General features: G+C 42.7%; 1 protein-coding gene across 1 annotated transcript in view; it reads right to left on the bottom strand.

Moving 5' to 3' along the window:
* The window catches only part of LOC144668538 (isobutyryl-CoA dehydrogenase, mitochondrial-like), a 70,506-nt gene that overhangs the window by 36,119 nt on the left and 10,877 nt on the right, over nt 1–23,510 (bottom strand). The window contains 1 exon segment of the mRNA XM_078530675.1: nt 15,164–15,333. Coding sequence (XP_078386801.1) covers nt 15,164–15,333 — 170 coding nt within the window.

Genomic DNA, 23,510 nt, shown 5'->3' with positions numbered 1-23,510 from the left:
GGTCCAAACTCGTATCCACTAGGCCTGCTAATAAGTACGACCGGACATCCCTGCTTAAAAGCAAGTTATAAAAACGATTGTTGGACTTGTGCAAGAGCAACAAGCTGCCAGGTGATATATATGATAGGATTCGCCATCATGGCTTGCTACATCTGCATATTTATGGGCTGTCCCTTTATACCCCATTTTATCTATGACTGTTTCTGCACAACATCAATTGGCCGAATTGCTACCAGTTCTGAGCAAGTTTTCCACATACGTAGTGAAGGATTCCTTCACCTTTGCAAAGACCATACAGGACTTGTATATTGATAGCAATGCCGCGTCCATGTTGCTTATCCACCAAAGTACCGCTCAAGGAAGCCATAAACATGTGCACTACAGCACTATATCATGGCAATCTAGATGTACCACCATTGTCTGAATCTATATTAATTGAACTTACAATCTCAGCAAATCACGCAGTTAAGTTTTAATGACACCACGAATGCCCAAATAGATGTCATTGCCATGGAATCTCTAGGCCCAGCTCTTGCAAACATCTTTGTCGGTTTCCATGAGAAACGCATCCTTGACAGAATGACACCTAACCTCTTACTCTTTGCATATTTCCAATTCACATGTGATATATTTATTATATTTGAATCCACAGCTACATTCAAGAACTTCCTTACACACCTTAATGGGCTCCACCCTGCACTCAAATTCACCTTTGAAATGGAGAGCAGTCAAATGAGCTCCCTTTCCTCGATGTGCTAGTTGACAAATCTGCCAATGAGCTCTCTACTGCAAGCCTATCTTCAAGTTTCAATATACGCGAAGGGATTCTTACAGTTCCACATGCTATAAAGTTGGCCATATTGGCTACTTCGTACATAGTACCTGAGCCATTTGCTCACCTTGCAAATCTGATGCTGAAATAGAGCGCATCAAAGCCATCCTACCTTACCCTCGATCAGATCATTGCTTGCTATATACCACGCAAACTTATGAATGGGTCTAAGGCTATCACTTTCGGTCCTGAAAAGTGCCCAGTCTACCAAGGTATCTCAAAATTTGAGCAATAGGTGAAGCTAGCCATTTCACGCTGTTACTATGCAGTAGCAAAACAAGTGTGTTTGCCACTAACAGGGTGCTGCTGTCAAGCCAAAAAGATGTTCTGCCTATCACACGAAAGAGTAATGTGGCATATGAATTTCAGTGCCGGTGTGATGCTAGGTAAATAGGTCACATGTCCCAAGGACTGGCGGATTGTATCAAACAACATGTCCCTTCGGCTGTTCACAACAAGCAAAGTACTGACAAGGTGGACGGGGAAATTATGTTTCCTCTTGTGGATGAGTCCAGAGCTAGGGGGTACTGTTTTAAAATTAGGGGGCACCCTTTTAAGACAGATGAGGAGAAACTTTTTCTGAGGGCTGTGCGACTTTGGAACTCTCTTCTTCAGAAGGCTGTGGAGGCGGTGTTCATTGAATATCTTTAAGACGGAGGTAGATAGATTCTTGTTAGGCAAGGGGATCAATGGTTATCGGGGGTAGATGGGAATGTGCAATTAGTAATACAAACAGATCAGCCATTATCTTATTGAATGGAGAAGCAGGCTCAATGGGCCGAATGGTCTACTTCTGCTCCTAGTTCGTATGGTCATACACCCAACCAGCCTGTGCTTGCAAAATTCAAAACAGTGTCCAACATGAGATGTGATTCCACATTTGGCCAACACTTGCTAAACAATCCTGACTGTGCTAAGAATTACACAGAAAACTAACATAAGCTCATCAGCCAGGCTCGCAGTGTGACTCATTTACGTGTGCTAGAAGTTACATATATTCACACACAGGGCCCTGCCTTTGCAGACAGAAGGAGCATGTCCATGCATTGCACCTTTTTCAACTAAACAAAAGCTTGGAGGACAGCCATTTCCTGGCTCATTCCCCATGGCAATGCCTTGACCAGGGTTAACCTGCCTGGTTTGAATTTGAACAAAAGCTTAGCAGTTAACTGTTCCTTGGTGCATTCTCTATGGCAACACCTCTACCAGTCAGGCTCTGCTTGCCAACCAATCAGCATTCTCTTCTTCTGCAGTATAAATTGTTGTTCCTTATACAATTGGTATTCTTCAGAACTGTCCTGATGAGTGCAAGACGAAAAGCTTTGATAGCATGTCTCTTTTTTCAGCAACAGCTCTTTTTCAGCCAGCATAGGCATGATGAGCTGCATAGTCTCCTTCTGTGTTGTAAATTTTTCTTTCTATGTACCCTATTATCAGTTGCAACGCTTCCCCACCAGCTTACTTGCCAATTATTCAGGGCTAGTTCTGTTCTTTTTAAAAAGAAAACTGATTGAAATCATATTTTATGCATTGAGAATCTTTAGTTTGACCATTCCCCTTCCTTTTCAGTTGTTACTTGGCCCTAGTTATGTTCTGATTGCCATTTTAGTTGCTCTGATACACTTATACCTAGATCCAGTATCATCTCCTTCCTTGTTAGGCAAATACATAGTGACCTAGACAGCTGCTTGTGATAAGGGTGGCAATAATCATGGGTTCGCTTGAGTGCCTCTAGCTTCTCACTGTGTTTTGGGCTCCCCTTAAATAGCTCAGCTGGTAGAGTGGAAGACTGTAGGTGACTGTAAAACTGGCACCCTTAGGTTTCTGGTTAAATTCCGGCTCGAAGGAAACCCTCCTTGTTTGCACCACCACTGATGGCACCATGCAATTACAGCATTGCAAAATAGGCAGTGCAACAAGATCTAGGTAGAAAACAAACTGGAAAAAATCAGACTGGCAGTAGTAGTCTGGAGGAAGAGGTCATAGGCTGCTTTCGAGATAGTTTCTTAGAACAACACGTTCTGGAATCAACCAAATAGCTAGTTATATTGAACTTGGTATTGTGTAATATGGGATTAATGATCTCAGAGTAAAGGCACCTCTAGGGAGCAGCGACCACAATATGATTGAATTTTACATCCAGTTTGAAAGGGAGAAGAGTGGGTCTAAGACTAGTATTTAAAACTTAAATAAGAACAACCATGTGGACATGAAAGCTGAGCTAGCTGAAATGAACTGGGATACTAGGCTAGGGGTAGATTAATAGAGACGCAGTGGGAGATATTTAAGGGGATATATCCCTACGATAATGAAAAATTCTAAAGGGAGGACTCACTATGCTTGGTTAACTAAGGAAGTTAAGGAAAGCATCAAACTTAAGGAAAAAGCATAAACTGCGCAAAGATGAGTGGCAGCTCAGGTGATTGGTCAGAATATAATGAACGGCAGAGAATGGCTAAAAGGTTAATCAGGAGAAAGAAATTAGAGTATTACAGGAGGCTAACTAGAAATGTAAAAACAGATAACAAGATCTACAGGTATTTAAAAAGGAAAAAAGTAAAGTGAGTGTTGGTCCCCTAGAGAGTGAGAATGGGGAGTTAATAGTAGATAATAAGGAAATGGCAGATGAAATGAACAAATATTTTGCTTTTGTCTTCAATATAGAGGATACAAAAAACATTCCAGTAATAACTGTAAATCAGGAGGTGAAAGGGAGAGGGGTGCTTGGTGAAATTACAAACACTAGGGCTGTACGGTACTGAGCAAACTGATGGAGCTGCAGGCTGACAAGTCTCTGGGTCTTAAAAGAGGTGGCTAATGAGGTAGATGTGCTGGTGTTAATTTTCCAAAATTCCCTAGATTCTGGAAATGTTCCATCAGACTGGGAAGTAGCAAATATAACCCCTCTATTCAAGAACGGAGGGAGGCAGAAAACAGGAAATCTTTGGCCAGTTAGCTTGATGTCTGCTGTGGGGAAGGTGTTAGAATTGATCATTGAGGTTATAGCTGGGCACTTAGGAAAAACCCAAGGTAATCGGGAAGAGTCAGCATGGTTTTGTGAAAGAGATTTCATGTTTAACCACTTTATTAGAGTTCTTTGAAGGAGTAACTTGCTGTGGATAATGGGGAGCCTGTAGACATACTGCACTTGCCTTTTCAGAAGGCATTTAATAAGATGACACGTCAAAGGTTATTGCAGAAAATAAAAACTCATGGTGTAGGGGGTAACATATTAGCATGGATAGAAGATTGGCTGGCCGGCAGAAAACAAAGCATGCATAAATGGGTCTTTTTCTGATTGGCAGAATGTGACGAGTGGAGTTCCGCAGGGGTCTGTGCTGGGGCCTCAACATTTTACGATTTATATCAATGGCTTAGATGAGGGGAGCGAAGGCATGGTAGCTAAATTTGCAGATGACAAAGGTAGGTAGGAAAATATGTTGTGAAGCCAACATAAGGAGTTTGCAGATGAATATAGATAGGTTGAGTGGGCAAAAATCAGGCAGATAGAGCTTAATGTGAGAAAATGTGAAGTTGTTCAACTTGGCAGGAAGAATAAAAAAAACGGAACATTACTTAAATGGAGAGTGACTGCAGAATTCCATGTTGCAAAGGGATCTAGGCATTCTAGTGCATGAGTCACAAAATGTTAATATGCACGTACAGCATGTAATCAAGAAGGCTAATGGAATGCTATCCTTTATTACGAGAGGAATTGAACATAAAAGTAAGGATGTTATGCTTCACTTATACAGGGCTTTGGTGAGACCACATCTTGAGTACTGTGTGCAGTTTGGAAGGATGTAAATGTTTAGGAGGTGGTTCAGAGGAGGTTTACTAGATTGATACCTGAAATGAGTGGGTTGTCTTATGAGGATAGGTTGGACAGACTGGGCTTATTTCCACTGGAGTTTGGAAGACGGATAACTTGATCGAAGTATATAAGATCCTGAATCACCTTGACAAGGGGGATGTGGAAAGGATGTTTCCTCTTGTGGGAGTCCAGAACTAGGGGGCACTGTTTTAAAATTAATGGTCACCCTTTTAGGACAGAGGTGAGGAGAATTTTTTTCTCTCAGAGGGTTGTGCAGCTTTAGAACTCTGTTTCAGAAGGAGGTGGAAGCAGGTCATAGAATATTTTTAGGCAGAGGTAGATAGATTCTTGTTAAGCAATGGAATTTAAGGTTATTGGGGGTAGATGGGAATGTGGAATTTGAAATACAAACAGGTCAGCCATGATCTTATTGAATAGCACAGCAGGCTCGAGGGGCCAAAAGGCCTACTTCTGCTCCTATTTCGCATGTTTGTATGTACATTGACTGTTTTGGTGCTGTTTCATGCTCCCACTCTAGATTGGAAAATTTCATCAACTTCGCTTCCATTTTTCACCCTTCTTTCATATTCCCATGATCTATCTCAGACTCTTCCCTTCCTCTATCTCCAAGAACCACCATAAGCCCACTGACTCTCACAGCTACCTCACACGATGCTTCCTGTAAGGATTCTATTCCATTTTCCCAGTTTCTAGGCCGTATTTCTTCTGATGATGCAATCCTCCACATCAAAGTTTCTGATTTGTCGTCCTTTCTCCTCAACCGAGGATTACCCCATTCTCTCATTGTTGACAGGGTCATCACAACATCTCTTCCACTTCCCACTCTTCCGCCTTCACACCTTCCTCCACTTCCACAACCACCACAGGGTTCCCCTCGTCTACACCTATCACACCACCAGCCTCTGTATTCCACAGATCATCCTCTGTCCTTTCCACCATCTCCAACGTGATGCCACCACCAAATATATCTTCCCCTCCCCATTCAGCATTCTGAACATGGTGCTCTATTTGTGACATCCTGGGTTTCTACTCAATCACTGCCAACACCTCCTCCCATTCCCATGCAACTATAGGAGATGCAAAAGCTTTTATCCTTTTATCTCCTCCCTCCCTGGTCCAAGATTCCAAATGCTCCTTTCAGGTAAAACAGTGATTCACTTGTGCTCCTTTCAATTTAATATATGATATTCACTGCTCACAATGCAACATCCCCTACACTGGGGATACCAAACACAAACTAGGTGACCACTTTGTAGAACAACTCCGTTCAGTCTGCAAACGTGACTCCGAGCTTCCAGTACCCTGTTCCCAATCAAATCTTTCTGTCCTCTGCCTGCTGCAGTGTTCCAATGAGGCTCAACATAAGCTTAGGAACAGCATTTCATCTTTTGATTAGATATGTTACAGCCTCCAAGACTCAATTATACGTTGAAGAATTTCACTACTGCCCTATGTCTTTGTTCTTTTTCCGTTTTGGAACATTCGTAATTAACGATTCTGCGTTTTTCCATTTATATCTCCTCTAGATACATCTTTTGTTTCTTTACTTCTCCAATTGCCACCTCATTTTGCCCTGCACTCTCCCCCGATTTTGAGATTTAGTATCTTGTTTTCCACCCTATCACTGACCTTCCCTTTTTGTTCTCCTCCACACCCTCCCCCCCACCATTTCCCTGCCACTATACCTCAAAAGCTGTTACATCTCTTTCTCTAGTTGAAACGAAATGTCACCAGCCTGAAACATTAACTTAATTTCTCTCCACAACTGCTGCCAAATCTGCTGTGCTGAGTATTTCAACAACAATTTATATTTACTTAGTGCCTTTTGTACAATAAAACTAACCAAGGTACTTCACAGGAGCATTATAAAACAAAGTATTATAAACAAAGTCATCTAGTCTAATATCACCTTATGTGGCTGCGCTGGAAGGACATTCCAAAGCTTGGAGCCTAGGCAACTAAGGCATGATCACCAATGGTGGAACAGCCAAAATTGGGGATGCACAAGAAGCCAGAATTAGAGGAGGGCAGACATCCTGGAGGGTTCTGGGGCTGGATGAGATTACAGAAATAAGCAAGGGCTAGATCATAGAGGCATTTGAAAACAAAGGATGGGAATTTTAAAATCAAGGTGGCACTTGACCGGGAACCAAGGTAGGTAGCATAGGGGTAATAGGGTAACAGGATTTGCTGCAAGGTTAGGCATGGCAAAGTTTTGGATGACCTCAAGTTACCGAGCTTTTCATAAGGGAAGAGGGTAGAATATGGAAAAATCAACCAGGTGTGCATTCAAACAATCAAGTCTAGAGGTAACAAAGGAATGAATAAGGATTTTAGCAGCAGATGAACTGAGATGGGGGTGAAGTCAGACAATAGAGGTGGAAATGGGCAGCCTTAGTGATGCCAGAAATAATGAGGTTGGTGCTCAGTGTGGGGCAAATGTGACACTAAGATTGCAAACAGACTAGCTTAACCTCAGACAGTTGTCAGGGGGAGGGATGCAGTAACTAGGGGACAGAGTTTGAAGACAATGACTTCAGTCTTCCCAACGTTTAATTGGAGAAAAATTTTGTTCCCCCAACACCAAATGTCAGATAAGCAGTCTGTTAATTTTGCAACAGTGGAGCATTTTCTGTTTTTATTACAGATTTCCAGGATCCACAGTATTTTGGTTTTGCATTTACACTTTTCACATAGGAAAACCTCCTTAGCTGCTGCACAGACACAATCAGAAAAAAAATGGATGCCAATGCAGTGAAGGGGATATTAGGATGAAAAGCTTTGTAAAACATTGGGATTTAAGGAACATTTTAGAGGGCAGGGGTCAAAAGACGGTAGAGTTTAGGGAAGGAATTCAAGAATGGCAAAGCCTAGATAGCTGAAATGCATTAGCAACATGGTAGAGCAAGGCAAGGATGAACAAGGGGCTGAAGTCAGGGGTTGAAGAAAGTTACAGACAAAGGGAAGAGGCCATGAAGCTATTTAAACATAAGGATGAGAATTTTTATTTTGTGGTGTTGGGGGTCCAGGAGCCAATGTAGGTCAGTGAGCACATGTAAGCAGTACTTGCTGTGGGTTAGGAAATGGGTGGCAAAGCTCTGAATGAGTAAAATTTTATGAAGGATGGGGAGAGGAAGCCAGTCAGGAGAGCAGTGGAATAGCCTAGTCTGGAGGTAGAAAAGATATGGATGAGGGTTTCACCACCAAATGGCTGGACTGAGTTGCAGACAGGTGATGTTACAGAGATGTATATAGGTAATCCATGTGATGGGGTGGAAACGGAGTTACATATAGTGGATTGGGGGCGGGGTGGCAATTGGTGCAAGGTTATAGAGATTGTAGCAGGAGTCAAAGGTGATGTCTTAACTGGAGGAAATCAGCTTATCCAAGATTAGATGATGGACAAATACTTGACAACAGAGGCAGCAGAGGAACTGAGACAGTAATGAAGAGCTGTCATCAGAGTATGTACAGAATTTGACATGTCTTTGGATCACGTGGTAAAGGGTAGCCTGAAATTGAGTAGTTGAGGAGGGGTGGGGGTTGTCACAAGATTCTTGGGAAACTCCAGTGTCAGCAGCACAGGAAAGAGAAGTCATTGCTGAAGATGCTCTAGCTATGAATATAGAGATAAGAATCAAACCAAGTACAGAACTACTGTGCTAGACTGTGGAGGAGAGGCATGGGAAGAGAATGATATAGTGTGAGTGATGGTGTTTCATAACCACAGTTACATTGGATCTCATGTATGAATTTACGAGAGCTGTTTCAGTGCTGGGATGGTGGCGAAAATATGACTGGAGAGGTAAAAACATGGGGGAGGTGGTGGCATAGTGGTATTGTCAATGGGCTAATATTCCAGAGACTCACGGTAATGCCCCGGGGACCTGGGTTCGAATCCCACCACGGCAGATGGTGAAATTTGAATTGAATAAAAATGTGGAATTAAAAGTCTGATGATGACCATGAAATTATTGCTGATTGTCATAAAAACCCTTCTGGTTCACTAATGCCCTTTAGGGAAGGAAACCTGCTGTCCTTACTTGGTCTGGCCTACATGTGACTCCAGACCCACAGCAATGTGGTTGACTCTTAAATGCCCTCTAAACAAGGGCAATTAGGGATGGGCAATAGATACTGGCCTAGCCAGCGAGCCCCAATCCCATGAACAATTAAAAAAAAGAAAGATGGACACAAATTTGGAAGGCAACACCACACTTAAGAACTTTTGTGGAAAGGAAGTTGGAGATGTGCTGGTAGTATATGACAGAAGGGTTGAAGGTGGGTTTCAAGGAGCTGGGGAATAATGGAAAACAGAGTTGACATTTTGAGTCCATATGACCCTTCTTCAGAGCTCTGAAGGGTCATACAGACTTGAAATGTCAACTCTGTTTTCCTCTCCACAGATGCTGTCAGACCTACTGTGTTTTCCAAGCATTTTCTGCTTTCGTTTCACATTTCCAGCATCTGCAGTATTTTAACATACGTTTTTCCTTCATTGTTACCGGTTAAATATCTCAGAAAAACTCATCTAAGGCTATTGTGGGAGGACTATCACAAGGACTGCAACAGTTCAAGGTCACCACCTACTTAGGGCAACTTGGGAAGAGCAGTAAAAATGTGGCTTTTCAAGTGTTGCCCATATCCTGAAAACAAAAAAAAGGAAATGGGCGTGACCATTTTTAGTTTAATAAACTTCCTCAATAAGCTGATGTCCTGATGTTCTTCTGCTTTTCAAAAATTGAAGCACGTTCTTTTGGTGGTACATAATAGATCCAATAGCTAAAGTGAAAGGCTTCCAACTTGTTTATACTTCTGGGCTCAGCCAAGATTTATGTATAAAACTAACCAAAAGAAATGCAGTTCTTTGAGTGCTGTTAAGAAATAGAGATAGTTTAAGTAAGTTATATTTGTATTTGCGCGTGTTAGGAATGAGCTTTAGCTTTAATGTTTAAGTTTGATTTGTATTTCTGTATCTGTGTATTGAGAAAAGGCCAAATTGAGTTTTAGTTTCACTTTAAAAGGTGCCTGCATTCCTAAAGAGAATTTTACAACTGTCGCAACTAAGTAAAGCAAACACGAAAGTAGAGAAACTGGGCTGTTGCCTAGTAACAGGGGTCCACCTTTTAGTCAAAGCAAAGGACAAGAACCTGGAAAAGGTTCTGTTAAGTGAAGTTAAGAGCGAGGGGCAGAGAGAAAGGCTCCAAGTTTCAAATTTGAAGAGACAAAAGCTGCAGAAAGCAGATTTAAAGCGAGAACAGCTTGCAAGATGCAAGAAGGTCCAAAGAGACAATTGAAGGTCTGTAACTCCTTGCTATGGGTATGTGAAGCACTGGTGTACTGCTGGCAGCTGAAATCGATGAGAAGGAGTGCATGGAAGACAGCTTGAATGCATGTGGTGACACAGGGGAGAGGAACTTCGGAAGGAGAGTTCAAAACCCTGGAGATGAACCCTTGAGGAAGGCGTCTAAGAGAAAGCGTCTGTTTGGGAGAAGATTCCAAGGCGAGTTCTTGAAAAGTGGAGATTGAAAACCCTTGTGTGAAAGACGGAGTGCAGTGAGGCTGGTTGGCTCATGATGTGACAAGCATCTAGGGGGAGTTGCAGGGAGATCCACAGCATCTGGTTGAGGTGGCATCTGTCACTTGGTTTCAGGGTGTGGTGTGTCTGATCACAGGTTGCCTATTGGTGTACATGGACTGTGTACTTACTGTGAACATTAGAGTATAAAATAGCATTTGTAACTTGTGTTACCCTTACAAATCTATATATATATATATATATCTGTAAAGGTATAGTTGTGGGTAAAGGAGTATTGCAATATACTTCACCTTTTCTTGTTAAAAGAATGTTTAGTTCTTTTGTTAAAAGTTCATCAGCTGATTCCAGTGACTCTGTTCAGTAGCCACTCTCCACATATCAAAACAAACAAGTTAAAAGTTATGATCTATCAAACTGGGTTCCACTCTGGGATCAGGCTTGTCCAGTGGTAACCTGGGCTGAGATCATAATAGTACCTCAGTTAAGAGAAATAGAAAGACCCAAAAACTCATCACGACATGGAAAAAAATAACAGCACATGGAATCAAATGTGTGAGATCTCTTTGGGATAGAGAAGGTTGAAGGGCATAATGCAAAAGGGAGGGATAAAAAGAAGTTCCTCAGCTGGAAAGAAATACGGTATTCCACAGCGGCTGTTTTGGGGGCTACTTTTAACTGCAAACAGAAATTATCTGGACTTACTGATTGAGAATACAAAATTATTGATGCTGCAAAAGTGAGGATCTGAATCCTGGCCAGGATTTTGAAAGACTGCAAACATTGGTAGATTGAGCAATGAAGACAGGTGACAGCCATGGGTTAATGTAAAACAAAAATATATTTGAAAGAAAAGGGAAAGGAAACACACTAAGTGACAAGGTTTTAAATGGAGCAAGAGATCTGGTGTGCAGGTAAACAAGTCAGTAAAGATAGGCAACAGAAGTGGATAAGATCATAAAAAAGACAAATGAAGGCCTTGGTTTGTGTTCAGAAGCAATGACTACAAAAGCAGAGATAAATTAAACTTGTACAAGACCGTATCTTTGCTCCAGTTGGAATACAGTGCATCATTTTGGGCATCTTATTACAAGGACGACATAAAATGGAAAGAGGTGTGTGGATTTACTGTGATATTAGCATTGATGAGGGCTACAGTTGCAAAGAGACTTAGCAAGCTAATATTTTTCACAAGAACAACAAAGGTTAAGAGATGATGTAATACACAGAGTCAAAGTCATTACAATGGAGATGGATGCCACTCGGCCCATCAAGTCGAGCGGGGCGATCCAGTCATTCCCATTCCTCCGCTCTATCCCTGTAGTTTATAGATCCCTCAAGTGCCCATCTAATTTCCTTCCAAAATTATTCACTGTCTTCACTTCCACCACTCTCACAGGCAACACACTCCAGGTCATTACCATCACTGTGTAAAAAAAGTTTTTCCTCACATCTCCCTGCATCTCTTGCTCAAAATTTTAAATGTGTCCCCAAGTCCTTGTACTATCAGCTAATGGAGAGTTTTTCTTTGCTTATCTTATCTAAACCTGTCATAGTTATGCACACCTCTATCAAACCTCCCCTCAACCTCCTTTGCTCAAAGGAGAACATCATCCCTGGAACCATTCTGGTAAATCTCTGCTGCACTCTCTCAAGGGCCCTCACATCCTTCCTCAAGTGTGGTGGCCAGAGCTGGATGCAATATTCTGGATGTGACCTAACCATAGCTTTATAAATGTTCAGTATAGCTTCTAAGACAAAAGCAAAATTTTGCAGCTGCTGGAAATCTGAAATAAAAATAGAAAATGCTGGAAAAGCTCCAGCAGGTCTGACAGCATCTGTGGACAGAGAAACAGAGTTAACGTTCTGTATGACTTCTTCAGAGCTGTTTTTATTTCAGTATAACTTCCCTACATTTCTAAAGAAAACACTGAAAATATTCAGCGCCTCTGGTAGCATCTATGGAAAGAGAAACCAGAATTAATGTTTCAGATCGATGACCTTTCATCAGAACTAGGAAAAATGAGAAATGTTACAGTACTTTTGTACTCAAAACCTTGATTATGAAGCCAAAGGTCCCACATGCTTTGCTAACTACATCAATATGTCCTGCCCCTGCAAGGATCTGTGCACATGGATCCCAAGATTCCTCTATCCCTGGACAATCTAAAGAACTGTTTCATTAAGTTTATATTACCTCTTCCTACCCCTTCTGCCAAAATGCAAGTTTATACAGAGTTACAAGATTATAGAATTTTAAATTTCTATCTCAGGGTATGGGCATTGCTGGCATGGTCAGCATTCATTCATCAGCCTTAGATGCCCTGAGAAAATGGTGATGTGTCCATGTGGTAAGGTGCTCCCACAGTGCTGTTAGGTAGAGGGCTTCAAAACTTTGTCCCAGCAACAAAGGATCAGCGATATATATGCCCAAGTTTTGAGACTTGGAGGTGATGGTATCCCTAAGAACCTGTTGCCCTTGTCCTTCTAGGTGGTGGAAGCCATGGGTTTAGGAAGTGTTATCATCTCACTAATCAGTGGAAACAAGAATAATTTAAGATATTATGAAAAGAATTAAACAGGTTCAAAATAATTCTCAGAATATTAAATTTACTACGACAAATGATGGTTGAAGCAATGTCCATAAAGTCTTTCAATAGATAGATTAGTTATTTTATGAGAGAGGAATATTCCAGGTATTCAGAGTGCGCAGGAGCCTGGGGCTTTTGTAGAGAAAAGCACATGGCAGACTTGATGGTTGATATGATCAGTTCTATGCTGGAACTTGCAATGATTCTTGGAACTCTCTTCCCTGGTCACTCATATGCTATTCTTTCTCAGTAACAGTCAGGATTTGTTTCTTATGAAATTAATTTAGCACAGTTCCTTGACCACCTCTTCAAACCTAATATCCTCTCCGCTCCAGGTTAGTATCTTCTGCAAAATTGATCAATTTGTATCGTGTTTCTACTTCCAGGCTTTCTAAATCCCTGTGGGAGTCACATGCAGGCTGTGAAATGCAGCTTTACCTTTCACCTGGACTGTTACCACATCATGTCACTACTTCTCTGATGGCAAGTAATGGTTGACACTAAACTTCTTTGAACTTAACACTGACAAAACCAAATCCTGTTTGGCTTCTGTGGAGGTTGTACTTATCCCCAAATTCTATCCATTCCTCTAGCTGTTGATTCAGACTGAATGCAGTGAACAAATTTAGCACCTGTCTGGTCATAAACTTAGCTTCAAACACCACGCCATTTCTGTAACATAGCCAACCTCTGCACATACCACTTTCCCATCATCATGAAAACATGTTCCTTTAGTACCTCAAGCCTGGACTGGACTTCTTTAATGCTCTTCTTGCTGGTACCAGGTCCTTGTTTGCATCATCCCCTATCCTGATTTTGACGTCCTTTGCATTTGCCTTTCCATCATCAGAAGCAAAACCCTTAGTCATCATAGCCCTGCACTCTGGAATTTCCTTCCTGACTCTTCCACCTTGGAATACCTCATTAGGTGTGCACAAAGCTTCTGTTAACCAAGACATCCATCTCCTAGCTCCTGCTCAATGTTTGCTGTGCCCTCCTTTATGAAGTACCTTGAGATGTTCAGCTATGGGCACCAGACATCTACATGACCTCCAATGACTACCCCATCATTAACCATCAAATGATGTTCCCTATTCTCCAACCAGCATCCCAAACTCTAACATCCCTCCCATAAAATCTTCAAAGGTGCATAGATAGGGTAGACAGGAAGGAACTTTTCCCCTTGATGGAGGGATCAATAACTAGGGGGCATAGATTTAAGGTAAGGGACAGGAGGTCTAGAGGGGATGTGAGGAAGAATTTTTTCACCCAGAGGGCGGTGGGAATCTGGAACTCACTGCCTGAAAGGGTGGTAGAGGCAGAAACCCTCATAACATTTAAGAAGTATTTGGATGTGCACTTGCGATGCCATGGCATACAAGGCTATGGGCCTAGTGCTGGAAAATGGGGTTAGAATAGTTAGATACTTGTTTGACTGGCGCAGGCTCGATGGATGGAAGGGTTTTTTTCTGTGCTGTTGACCTTTATGGCTCTATGATTTCCCCATCATTCTGTTCAAATCCCAGCTTCCAATCTGCCTGCAGCTTCAAACGTTTTGGTCAAAGGTACCAAGAACATTAAAATAAAAGCAAAATACTGCAGGATGCTGGAAATCTGCAATAGAAACAAAATTCTGGAAAAACTCAGCAGGTCAGGCATCATCTGTGGAAATCTTGAGTTCTGAAGAGTCACCTTTGACTCGAAATGTTAACTCTTTTTCTCTCCACAGATGCTGCCAGGCCTGCTGAGTTTTTCCAGCACTTTCTGTTTTTATTGCACCAAGAACATCCTTTATTTCTGTGAACACAATGCAGTGTCTTTCCTCGTCATCTGTATGGTCAACCTTTCCACCTTTCTCCACATGGCTTCATGAGCCAGCTCTTACTTGGTTCAATTCATGCTTGACACAATAGTTAGTTTACCTCCTGCAATGGTTTCTCCTCCTGCCCCCATATGGTGGGTTCTCGAATGTTCCAAGGTTTCACTTCTTCTATCCCTCATCTACATAGTGTCTCTCAGCAATATCCTTAGGTATGGGGTCAGCTTCCATATTTACAATCATCATACCCAACTTTACATCTGTACTATTGTTTTGACTGCTTTCTCCACTACATTTTCAAGAACTTTATCAAAAGCTGCCTCTTCCATTGTGCATTCAGTCAAGTCTCCTAATTCTCCTACTATTGTTCAGTTTCTGTTTCCTCCTGCAAAGAGTCTCGGGTCATTACGACATTGCACAAATGTGCACTGTTGGTGGTGTGATGTGCGTGATAACAGACCAGGGAGAGGATCTGTTGCTCCTTGTTGCTTCTTTAAAGAACTGTAGGCAACTTTCTTGTGGGCTGGGTGTCACTTCCATATCAACTTACTTATGAATGCTGATGTAAGCGGTGGTACTTGCACAGCCTGTCGACAATGCTTCAAATATGATCGAAGTGTCCACTCGTGATAGTCCTGATCCCCCAACATCCGGACGAACATAAATCCCACCAAACCCGAGTTGTGCAGCTTTCCTCATTGCCTCCACAGGAAAGATTTCCTGTTCGATATTAAAATACAAAAATTATGAAAAACTTATCACCCCAAAACAAAATTCAAAGAAAATTTTGAGAAAATGCACTCTCAAAGTGGCAGTGTCCTGTGTGTGATGATACAGCAATTATAAAGTATATCAAGAAATGCAACCGCCTAGCTCTGTGCAGACCCATTCTGCATTCCTGCGAAGGTTTCAAAGCAATAAGCTGTGTGGGTTAAGCAACAGATAAGGTGTGGTGGTTACAGGCAGCAGTCTCAAAGGAATGGGCATCATTTACTACCACAGAATGTTCTGTGGTATATTTGCAGTGATAGAGAGACCTATCATTTGGCAAAGACAGCAAAACTATATTGTGGAGCAATAAATGCCTCTTTAAGACAACAATGTGCAAAGGCAACATGCAAGAATGGCCTCCTTCTGCCCTGTAACAGTTCTGTGATTTTGCTGTAGCTATTTGAATGGAGGAGGCAGTTAGAATTCCACTGCGTACTGGGACCTTGCCTTTGACAAGTTGGAGACATTGTGGAACGGGCGCATTCTTGGAGAGAGGGAGCTGAGACAATAATTTCAGAGCACAAGCAAGAGAGACAGCCACAAACAGCAGGTAGGAAGTGTAAATCACCCTCATCAAGACTCAAAAGTTTAACCTATATTTCACCTAACTCAGAACTGTCAATTCATTTGTGTTTTGTTTTCTGTGAGCTGCTACTGCAGAGAAAAAATGGAACTTGGAGCTGGACCAGTGTTGGAGTTGAGCAGAACCAATCTATCTGAAATTAAACTAGCTTTGACTACGGTTAAGGATCGGAAAAGCGTGAGGGGAGTATCACAGGAGCATTATTCCAGTGTTAAGCAGTGCAAAATAGTGCTGAGTGCTAGGCTGCTACATTCAAGATAGATAGATGAGGGAGTTCATTTGCCCCTTCAAGGTGAAACGGGCCGAGATTTTGTGGTCAGCAACAAAGCTCACCACTGAACTCAAAGAAAACTGCCCACAAATATCCAGCCATCCATGTCGGGAATTTCCCCTTTTCCCACAGCTGCTTAAATCCGGTGCCAAATAAAAGTGATGCCTTGGAGTGCAGAGGCAGGAATGTTAGCAAGCGCCAACTTGCAGTCAACTGTAGTATTCGCAGGCATCGAACAAAGTTAAATGCACCTAAAATCCTTCATTTTTCATTTCAAGTTATAGGTAGCAAAAAAATGTAGGCCTGTTTAGCGATGAAATAAATATTCAGACTGCTAAAAAATATTTTTAAAGTATGGAATTTTTAATTATTGAGAAAAAATTTGACATTCCACGAATATAAAATTAGCTTTTCAGGGGCAGAGAGGGTGTTTAGCAATAATTATGTTATTGCGCCATGAAAAACCCAGTTATACCCCAGTCAACGGTATAAATTTTCCAGGGTTTTTACAGTGAGGCTAACAGTATTAAAAGGGTAACTCCAATCAAATCATGATCGCATTGGAGATTACAGTCCGGGGGAAACTGCGACAGCTTAACTTCTGAAGGAGCACAGGTTTACTTACAGCAACTTCTTGATTTCTGTGTTATTCTGTACACGGCCCAACCCCTGAAAGTGCTGTCAGTTTCAGTAGTCATAATGGCAAATACCGAGCTTCACTGTCATTACCACAGCAAAATCCAGGTCATTGTATTATAAACAATCACTCTTATTCACATTGCATTCTGTTCAGTTTGAGATGGGTTTGCTCTATTTTAAATTTGATAGTTGAAGGTATCTAGCTAATGTTAGTGGTTAATGTATGATTACAAATATACACTAAAGGAATAGCACTGCCAGCATAACACTGATTCAACAAAATTAATCAACAATTACAGTTCAAAACTTAATAAGTCAAGCAAACACACTGCAGGACAGCACCAAATATCCTGTCTAGTCTTTTGGAAATGTAATTTTAGAGTGCCAAAGGACACCGGGTCAAAAGGTTCTAGGTTGACAAATGGTGATTTTGTTCCTGTCTATCCAGTAGAAAGGGTCAGAAAGAACATAGGATCCCATCTGCGCCTCTCCGTGTTTTATTTCTTTAATAATTCTTTACAATGTGGTTATTACCAGCATTTATTGTCCATTCCTAGTTGCTCTTCAGGTGGTGGTGGTGAGCCTTCTCCTTGATTTGCTATATTCCTTGTGATGAAAGTACTATAGTCACGATGGTGAGAGACTGGGAAGGGAGCCTGGAGGGGATGGTATTCCCATGCCTTGTCCTGGTTATGGAGGATCACCGAGTGCACTGTGTACAGTACACGTTGCAGCCACAGTACGCTGATAGTGGAGGGAATTTTAGATGATCTTAATCAAATGGGATCTTACATCCTGGATGGCACTGAGCAGCTTGATAGTTGTTGCTGGAGTTGTTCTGGAAAGTATTCCATGACACTCCAGACTTGTGCCTTGTAGATGGTAGACAGGCTTTGGGGAGTCAGGAAGTAAGTTACTGACTGCAGAATTCCAGCCTCTGAGCTACTCTTATAGCCACAGTATTTATATGGCTGATCCAGTTCAGTTTCCGAGCAATAGTAGCCCACAGGATGATATTGGTTGGGGACTCAGTGATGGTAATGCCGCTGAATGCCATGAAGAAATGGTTAGGTTCTCTTTTTTTGAAGATGTTACTTGCCACTTATCAGGTAAGCTTGGCTCCTTTACAGGTTTTCCTGTATGCGGGCACGGATTGCTTCATCATCTGAGGAACTGAATGGAGCTGAACACTCTGCAATCATTAGTGAACATCCCCACTTGACCTTATTATGGAGGAAAATCATTGAAGAAGCTGCAGACAGTTGAGCCTAGGGCACTGCCCTGAGCAACTCCTGTAGTGGAGTCCTGGGATTAAGATAATTGGCCTCCAACAACCGCCTTCTATTGCGCCAGATGTGACTCCAACCAGAGGAGAATTTACCATCAATGTGTGTTGACTTTAGTTTCACTAAGGTTTCTTGATGCTAATTTGGTCGAATGCTGTCTTGATGTCAAGGGCGGTCACTCAAATTCAGCTGTTGTTTCATGTTTGCATCAAAGATATAATGGGGTCTGGAACATTGTGGATCTGGTGGGATCCAAACTGAGAAATAGTGAGCAATTAAAGAATGATGCAAGATGGAAGCTATTCAGTCCACTGTGCCTATGCTAGCTCTCTGGGTTATCTAATTAGCCCCTGCTAAACCTGCATAGCCCTGCAGATCTTTAACACCCTGATTATCCAAGTTATTAATAAATAGTGACTAGTTTACACATAATATAGATACTTGGGGTCAACACCAGTCACTTCCTTCCATCTTCTGCCATTTAAATTATCTGGTTAGGGGATTGTTCGTGTTTAATTCATTCAGCTTAATTTTACATAGTCTCTTACATGGAACATTATCTGCTACTTTTCAAGTTCAGTTGCTTCCTTGAAAAAGTAAATTGGGTTTGCTAGAAATGACCAACCTTTTAAAAATCTATCTTGACTCGGTAATTAGCTCAAACTTCTCTAAATACTCAGTCACTTTGTGCTTATTTGCAGATTCCAATAACCTCCCCACAGAAGGTGATGGATTAACGGGTCTACAGTTTTCTGGATTCTCCCTCACATCTTTCTTAAGGTGGTTACATTTGCAATTTTCCAATCTAAAGGGATTGTAATGGACAATTCAGATGATGCGATATACTTAGATTTTCAAAAGACCCTTTGATAGGCTCATGACTAAGGTCAGAGCAAATAGAATTGGGCAAGTAGCAGGATGGATAAGAAGCTGACTACAAAATAGAAATCAGAGGGTAGGGCTTTAAGGTATTAACTCAGGCTGGTGAAAGGTAGGAAGAACGGGCATGTAAATGGCAAATGAATTCCAACAAGGGCAGGATTGTGCTTCGAGATTATGAAAGGTTTTGATAGGTAGAGAAAATGGTTCCACTGTGGGCAAGAACAAAGCTTGGGGCTATGAACATAAGCTGGTCACTATTAAATGCAATTGGAAATTCAGGAAAAACTTCTTTATTCAGAGTGAAATATGGAATTTGCTACCACAGGATTAGTTAAGGTGAATTTCATAGATCCATTTAAGGGGAAGCTAGATAAGGGGTAGGGGACATGCTGATAGGGGTTGGATGAAGTAGAGAGGGAGGAGACTTATTTGAAGCATAAATGCTGCAGTGGATCAGATGGGTGGATTAGAATTTGCAGCAGTGAATAGGCCATGTTTCTTGGTACTATGCAGAGTGAATCGAATGGGCTAAAGACTGGTATCTATAAATGGGGAAGAGCTTAGAAAGATCATCCACTCGGCACTTCTGGCTGAAGATAACTGAACAAGGGGAGGCGGTGGCGTAGTGTTAATTGTACTATAAGGGACTGGCACATACAGACTTAATGTTGGACTGAGTACAGTAGCACCCACATGGCGATGTAAGACGGAACATGACCCAGACCTAGAGACAATGTGGTGTTAAACAGAGAAATGTTAAGACCTAGGCACGGAGAAAGGTCCTTGCCTACAAGTAGTTGATGAAAGACTTGCTGTTAACAGAGGACTACAAAGACTTCTTTAACAGATACGAACTGTAACCAACACCTTCCCAACATGATGGCATCGGTGGGATCAAAAACGCTCAACCTCATGCTGAAAGGCTATGAAAAAGAAAACTTTCAATGGAAATTCTGACATGAAAGGAGCTCCCAACTGAAGCTGCTGAGAAAAATTGCCAGGTAAAGCTCCAGAGGAGAGAGCCTGGAAGCTGAAGGCAGAGATTTTTACTGCAGAAGATGCTATACAGTCTCCCTTGAAAGTCCAGTTTCAGCACGCAGGGTCCTGCAAGGGTGAGCTAAAGCTTGTCCTGCGAACCCTTTTACTAATCCAGAGTCAAAAATGCCATTTGAACAAAATCTGTCGCTAAACCCGATCCCCGACTCTGTGCCTCGACGTGTGACCTCAGAGTTTGGAAAGAAACTAAGTTATTCAGCCTCTCAGGAATGTCACGGCCGTCCGATTTGTAAAACAGCAAGCCTGCATTGAATGTGGATACCTCACTACTTGCAACTGCAAATAAGGCCATTTGTTAAAAATTTTTCTTCCAGAAGCTTGACACCACTATTTTGCAGAGCTCGCCAAAATCGACAAGTGCAGGAAATCCTTTATACTGCAGTCAACAGCAATGTCATCTTGAAAACCTGTACCCATATTTTAAACATCTTCAACATAACAATTCCACGCTTCCAGCTCTACTTAGACCAACCCAAGGATCAAATCCAATAGGACATCTGGCATCCTTGAGAAGTGACTTTTCACATTACTTCAGTATACCAGGTCTCAGTAAAAAAAAAAAATCGGAGGAAGACCAGATTACTGCTTTTTCTAATATCGGCTTGGTGATCTTGCGAATCATGTTGTCCAGGTGCAAGGCATTAATGAATCTGCAACCAGCCTCTAGGAACTATTAAAAGCCTTTGATAATTTTTTAAAAATTCATTCACGGGACGTGGGCTTCGCTGGCTGGGCCAGCATTCATTGTCCATCCCTAATTACCCTTGAGAAGGTGGTATTGAGCTGCCTTCTTCAACCGCTGCAGTCTATGTGATGTATGTACACCCACAGTGCTGTTAGGAAGAGAGTTCCAGGAGGTTCCGACAGTGAAGGAATGGCGATACGTTTCCAAGTCAGGATGGTGAGTGGCTTTGAGGGGAACCTCCAGGTGGTGGTGTTCCCATGTATCTGCTGCCCTTGTCCTTCTAGGTGATAATGGTCATGGGTTTGGAAGGTACAGTCGAAGGAGCCTTGGTGAATTCCTGCAGTGCACCTTGTCGATGGTACACACTGCTGCTACTGTGCATCAGTGGTGGGGGGAGTGAATGTTTGTGGATGTGGTGCCAATCAATCAGACTGCTTTGTCCTGGATGGTGTCAAGCTTCGAGTGTTGTTGAGCTACACTTGTTCAGGCAAGTGGAGAGGATTCCATCACACTCCTGACTTGTGCCTTGTAGATGGTGGACAGGCTTTGGGGAGTCAGAAGGTGAGTTACTCATCACAAGATTCCTAGCATCCGACCTGCTCTTGTAGCCACAGTATTTATATGGCTAGTCCAGTTCAGTTTCTGGTCAATGGTAACTCCCAGGATGCTGATAGTGGCAGATTCAGTGATGGTAGATTCTCTCCTGTTGAAGATGGTCATTGCTTGGCACTTGTGTGGTGCGAATGTTAAATGCCACTTGTCAGCCCAAGCCTGGATATTGTCCAGGTCTTGCTGCATTTGGACATGGGCTGCTTCAGTATCTTAGGAGTCGCGAATGGTGCTGAACGTTGTGCAATCATCAGTGAACATCCCCACTTCTGACCTTATGATGGAAGGAAGGTCATTGATGAAGCAACTGAAGATGGTTGGGCCAAGGACACTACCCTGAGAAACTCCTGCAGTTATGTCCTGGAGCTCAGATGACTGACCTCCAACAACCACAACCATCTTCCTTTGTGCTAGGTGTGACTCCAACCAGTGGAGAGTTTTCCCCCTGATTCCCATTGGCTCCAGTTTTGCTAGGGCTCCTTGATGCCACACTCGGTCAAATGCTGTCTTGATGTCAAGGGCAGCCACTCTCACCTCACCTCGAGCGTCCAGCTCTTCTGTCCATGTTTGAACCAAGGCTGTAATGAGGTCAGGAGCTGAGTGGCCCTGGCGGAACCCAAACTGGGCGTCAGTGAGCAGATGATTACTAAGCAAGTGCCGCTTGAATCACTTTACTGGTGATCGCGAGTAGACTGATGGGGCAGTAATTGGACAGGTTGGATTTGTCCTGCTTTGTGTGTATAAGACATACCTGGGCAATTTTCCACGTAGCTGGGTAGATGCCAGTGTTGTATCTGTACTGGAACAGCTTGGCAAGGGGCACGGCAAGTTCTGGAGCACAAATCTTCAGTGCTATTGCCAGAATATAGTCAGGGCCCACAGCCTTTGCATTATCCAGTGCCTTCAGCTGTTTCTTTATATCACATGGAGTGAATTGAATTGGCTGAAGACTGACATCTGTGACACTGGGGACCTCCGGTGGAGGCCGAGATGGGTCATCCACTCGGCACTTATGGCTGAAGGTTCTAGCAAATTCTTCAGTCTCATCTTTTGCCCCAATGTGCTGGGCTCTCCCATCATTGAGGATGGGGATATTCATGGGGCCTCCTCCTCCAGTGCGTTGTTTAATTGCCCACCACCATTCACGACAGGATGCAGCAGAACTGCAGAGCTTAGGTTGATCTGTTGGTTGTGGGGTCGCTTAGCTCTGTCTATCACTTGCTGCTTATGCTGTTTGGCACACAAGTAGTCCTGAGTTATAGCTTCACCAAGTTGACATCTCATTTTTAGGAATGCCTGGTGCTGCTCCTGGCATGTCCTCCTGCACTCTTCAGTGAACCAGGGTTGATCCCCTGGCTTGATGGTAATGGTAGAGTGGGGAATGTGCCGGGCCATGAGGTTACATATTGCGTTTGAGTATAATTCTGCTGCTGATGGCCCACAGCGCCTCGTGGTTGCCTAGTCTTGAGCTGCTAGATCTGTTCGAATAACTATCCCATTTAGCAAGGTGGTAGTGCCACACAATACGATGGGGGATATCCTCAATGTGAAGGTGGGACTTCATCTCCACAAGGACTGTGCGGTGGTCACTCCTACCGATACCATCGTGGGCAGATGCGTCTGCGGCAGGCAGTTTGGTGAAGATGAGGTTATGTATGTTTTCCCCTCTTGTTGGTTCCCTCACCACCTGCCGCAGACCCAGTGTAGCAGCTGTATCCTTCAGGACTCGGTCAGCAGTGGTGCTACTAAGCCACTCTTGGTGATGGACATTGAAGTCCCCACCCAGAGTACATTCTGTGCCCTTAACACCCTCAGTGCTTCCTCCAAGTGATGTTCAACATGGAGGAGTATTGATTCATCAGCTTAGGGAGAGTGGTACGTGGTAATCAGCAGGAGGTTTTCTTGCCCATGTTTGACCTGATGGCATGAGACTTCATGAGTCGATGTTGAGGACTCCTAGAGCAACTCTTTTCCGACTGTATGCCACTGTGCCGCCTGCTCTGCTGGGCCTGTCCTGTTAGTGGGATAGGACATACCCAGGGATGATGATGGTGGTGCCTGGGACATTATCTATAAGGTATGATTCCGTGAGGATGACTATGTCAGGCTGTTGCT

This window comes from Cetorhinus maximus, chromosome 2 (genome assembly GCF_964194155.1).
Source record: "Cetorhinus maximus chromosome 2, sCetMax3.hap1.1, whole genome shotgun sequence".
Classification (NCBI taxonomy): Eukaryota; Metazoa; Chordata; class Chondrichthyes; order Lamniformes; family Cetorhinidae; genus Cetorhinus; species Cetorhinus maximus.
Note: the sequence above shows the minus strand (reverse complement) of the source record. Positions and strands in the feature narration are given on the sequence as shown.